Genomic DNA, 3253 nt, shown 5'->3' on the forward strand with positions numbered 1-3253 from the left:
TGGTAACTAAGATTCTACAGCTCAACCTGTATTCTAATCTTGCTTGCCCCGACTCACACTTCTATGCCAACAGATTGATCTGCTGCTCATCAAGGCGACGTCGACGCTCAACCTGCTCGACATCTTCAGGAGGACCTACGACGGCTCGCACACGGACCTGCCCTACGTCATCTACCAGAAGGTGAAGAAGTTCTCCATCACGCCCTACAAGGAGAGCGAGACCGGCGAGCTCGAGGAGGTCGAAGAGATCATTGACGTCGATGGCGAGCTCAAGGGCTGTACGCCGTTCACCTGCGAAGTGATGCCTCAGGTGCGCCACAACAACCACCACAACTCTTCTTCTACTCATCTTTCCATCACCATCATACTCACTGCTTGCTTCTCTCTTTGGTGCAGACGTTGCGGATTGTTCTCTAAACGAACAGGAGCCTGAGCTGGTGGGCGGGAGAGGAGATCTTCTTCGCCTTCCCCCTCCTTCTTCTTCTTGTAGATAGATACCAATTAGCGCCCAACACCATTTTTAACACTATTCGTGGCTGTGGCTTCCACCCAAGCTTGAGCAAAAATATTTGAGGAATTTTATAGTTTTTCATCTGAAATTGATCAAATATTTTGGTTGCACTGCGGCGGAATGCCAGCGCGATTCACTGCTGTTGGCTTCTAGAAGAGAAAGAAGCGGGCGAACGCACACACGTAGACAACCCAAGACAGATCAGATCAAAAGGAAAATAATTGGAGGGGCGGCGCCAAGGAGAAGAGAGATTCGCGCAACACGAATTGATTCCCCTCTCGACGACCCCCGCAGGCGAATCGATTTGGGCTTTCAATTGATGCCGCGCGGTGGATGATGAGGAACGAGGAAGAAGATGATGGCACCGGCGCTGGGCTCCATTATGAAAAGGACATGATTAATCACCTCTTCTACTCGGCCAAGGGCAACCCACTCATCGACAACCAGCGGAGAGGCCAAGCACAGGCCTTGGGCGGCGAAGAAGACTATGGGGGGGAGGGGATCAACTTTGAAGACATCGATGAAGATGGTGATGGAGGAGAGCACCATCCCTTCTACCTGCCCCAGGGCATCACCGAAATCGACGATTCTGAGCTCGAGGAGTTGCTCTACTCCTCCGAAGATGACGATTCTGGTACAAGCCTCATTGTCCGCTACGCACGGAGCATTTACAAGCATGCTTTCATCCAGTTAATCTTAACCGTTGGTGTAATACTGACGATTGCATGCACCACCACCACTACACAGATGGAGCAGCGGCGGGTTTGGATGGTGGTGTCGGTGGGGGCGTACTGCCGCACTCGGCCAAGTATCAGGCCCTCAGCCTGCGGGCCAGCAGGGGCCACGACCAGCAGAGCGGCAGCCTACCGCACTACCAGTCGGCCGGCGAGCTCAAGCAGTACCACCACCCGCTCGGCGAGCTATCGCAGCAGCCCCCCTGTGCCCTTCCACCAGCACCAGCACCAGCACAGCAGCAGCGCGCACCAGTACTACAACTACTTCGAGGGAGACTCGGAGAGCGGTGACAACTCGCACACGAGCCTGCCCTGGGCACCCGGCCTGCCGCAGCACGTGTGCGTAGTACCCTGGTGCTTTCTTTATTTCTTATTATCAGCAGTCGTCGTGCATCTCACCTCGCTGCGCTTTGTCGTCAACCAAACGAACAGGAGCGAGGCGGAAGACGTGCTGTATCGCTCGGCCGGTTCGCTGTTCACCCAGGACTTTGCCGACATCTTGCAGGTTCGCTTTCTATTGTTTGATCCTCCGTCGCGTCTGTGTTTTTCTTGTAATTTGTCGCGTGGGACAACCAATCGTATTGCGTGGTGGGGATAGTTCATTTCCTCTTTTTTTGCTTGATCACGTGCTGACGTCAGCACGTGCTACTACAAGCGGCTGCTTTCGAGCAACTTGCACTCACACTCACTCTTACACCCTTTCCGCTGACAGTCGCGCGCCAAGACGTCGGCCTCGACCGGAGACATTCCGCTCTACGTGGCGTCGCCCAACGAGAGGATTGTGGACAACGGCCGCATCAACGCCGGCGGCTTCCAGAAGAGGCAGCAGCTGGACATGGAGATCGCAGGGCTGCAGCAGCTGCAACAGCACTACCACCACCACCATCAGCAGCTCGACCGGGAGTGGGAGCGCGAGCGCAAGTGGGAGCTCATGGAGAAGGAGCGGGAGCGACAGCGCAGGAATTCGTACGACACGCCGTCACCGACGTCGTCGGCGATATGGAGCAGAGCGGTGGGCGGCGACGCGCAGGGCAGTGTATATAGGCAGCAGCACCACGGAGGGAGCGGGAGCGGCGGTCATTACCACAGCAGCGGGAGCCTCGGGGGCATCGAGTCGGCGTCGCACAGCCGCCCGGCGGAGAAAGCGGTGAACAAATCCACGCCCAGTCTGCCGGTCAGCGGCCTGATGGCGCCGACTGCGCCCAAGTCTGCGCCGCTGCCGCAGGAAAAGAAGCACACGCCGCCGCCGCCGGCGACAGCGCAGCCACCGCCCGGGCCTCTCCCGCAGCAGCAGCAATCGCAGCAGGGCGGGTCGACGGTCAAGCTGACCCCGCCGATCTACAACACGCCGTCGTCGTCGCAGCATCAGAAGAAGACCGTCTGGAAGCAGCGCAGCCCACCGACACCGCCACAGCACCAGGTGCCCGGCGGCGGCTCGGCCCCCAACGCCGGCACCGTACCGCCTGCACAAGCTGTCGCTTCGGCGGACGGCGCGATTGGAGGCGCGTTCTTGACTAGTGAGCCTGGGCCATCGCAGCCTCAGGCCCACGCAGGCCAGCTCCCGGTGCGTTGCCTCCTCTCCTCGTCGTCGCGCGCATCGCATGCACCAGCGTGTGGGCGCTAACCCCCGTTGAGCAGAATCCACAGCGGTCGCCCGTCCGCCAGGGCACGCCGGGCAGCCAGCACCAGGGCCAGCACCAGCCGATGATGCTGCCGCCCGGCGTGCGCGCCCTCTCACCGCCGCGATCGCCCACCCGGTCGGGCGCTCGCGGCGCCACGCCGAATTCCAACTTGCCCCAAGGTACTGCACACGTGGCTCTCTCTTCGTTCCTCGATGGAGCTGGAATGCGTAGCATGCTCACGTTTGCCGCCTCTCTCTCTGTGTGTGTTGTGTGTGTGCGTGCGCGCGCGTGTGTGGTGTGTGTGGTGCAGAGTATGTGAGCCGACCGCGGCCACGACAGAACAATAACAACAACGGCGGCACTGGCAACGGGAACAACGTCAATAA

At 59.3% G+C, this 3253-nt stretch overlaps 2 protein-coding genes across 2 annotated transcripts in view; both read left to right on the plus strand.

Moving 5' to 3' along the window:
- The window catches only part of ACA1_212230 (uncharacterized protein), a gene marked incomplete at both ends in the record, with an annotated part of 590 nt that extends 173 nt beyond the window's left edge, over positions 1–417 (plus strand). The window contains 2 exons of the mRNA XM_004336982.1: positions 74–310; positions 397–417. Coding sequence (XP_004337030.1) covers positions 74–310; positions 397–417 — 258 coding nt within the window. The remainder of the gene's footprint in view (positions 1–73; positions 311–396) is intronic.
- Positions 418–847: 430 nt separating this feature from the next.
- The window catches only part of ACA1_212240 (esterase/lipase (), putative), a gene marked incomplete at both ends in the record, with an annotated part of 4465 nt that continues 2059 nt past the window's right edge, over positions 848–3253 (plus strand). The window contains 6 exons of the mRNA XM_004336983.1: positions 848–1145; positions 1259–1388; positions 1411–1584; positions 1678–1750; positions 1958–2809; positions 2884–3046. Of these exons, the coding sequence (XP_004337031.1) occupies positions 848–1145; positions 1259–1388; positions 1411–1584; positions 1678–1750; positions 1958–2809; positions 2884–3046 (1690 nt within the window). The remainder of the gene's footprint in view (positions 1146–1258; positions 1389–1410; positions 1585–1677; positions 1751–1957; positions 2810–2883; positions 3047–3253) is intronic.

The sequence above is a fragment of the Acanthamoeba castellanii genome (genome assembly GCF_000313135.1).
Source record: "Acanthamoeba castellanii str. Neff unplaced genomic scaffold scf7180000084758, whole genome shotgun sequence".
In the NCBI taxonomy this organism is placed as follows: Eukaryota; Discosea; order Longamoebia; family Acanthamoebidae; genus Acanthamoeba; species Acanthamoeba castellanii.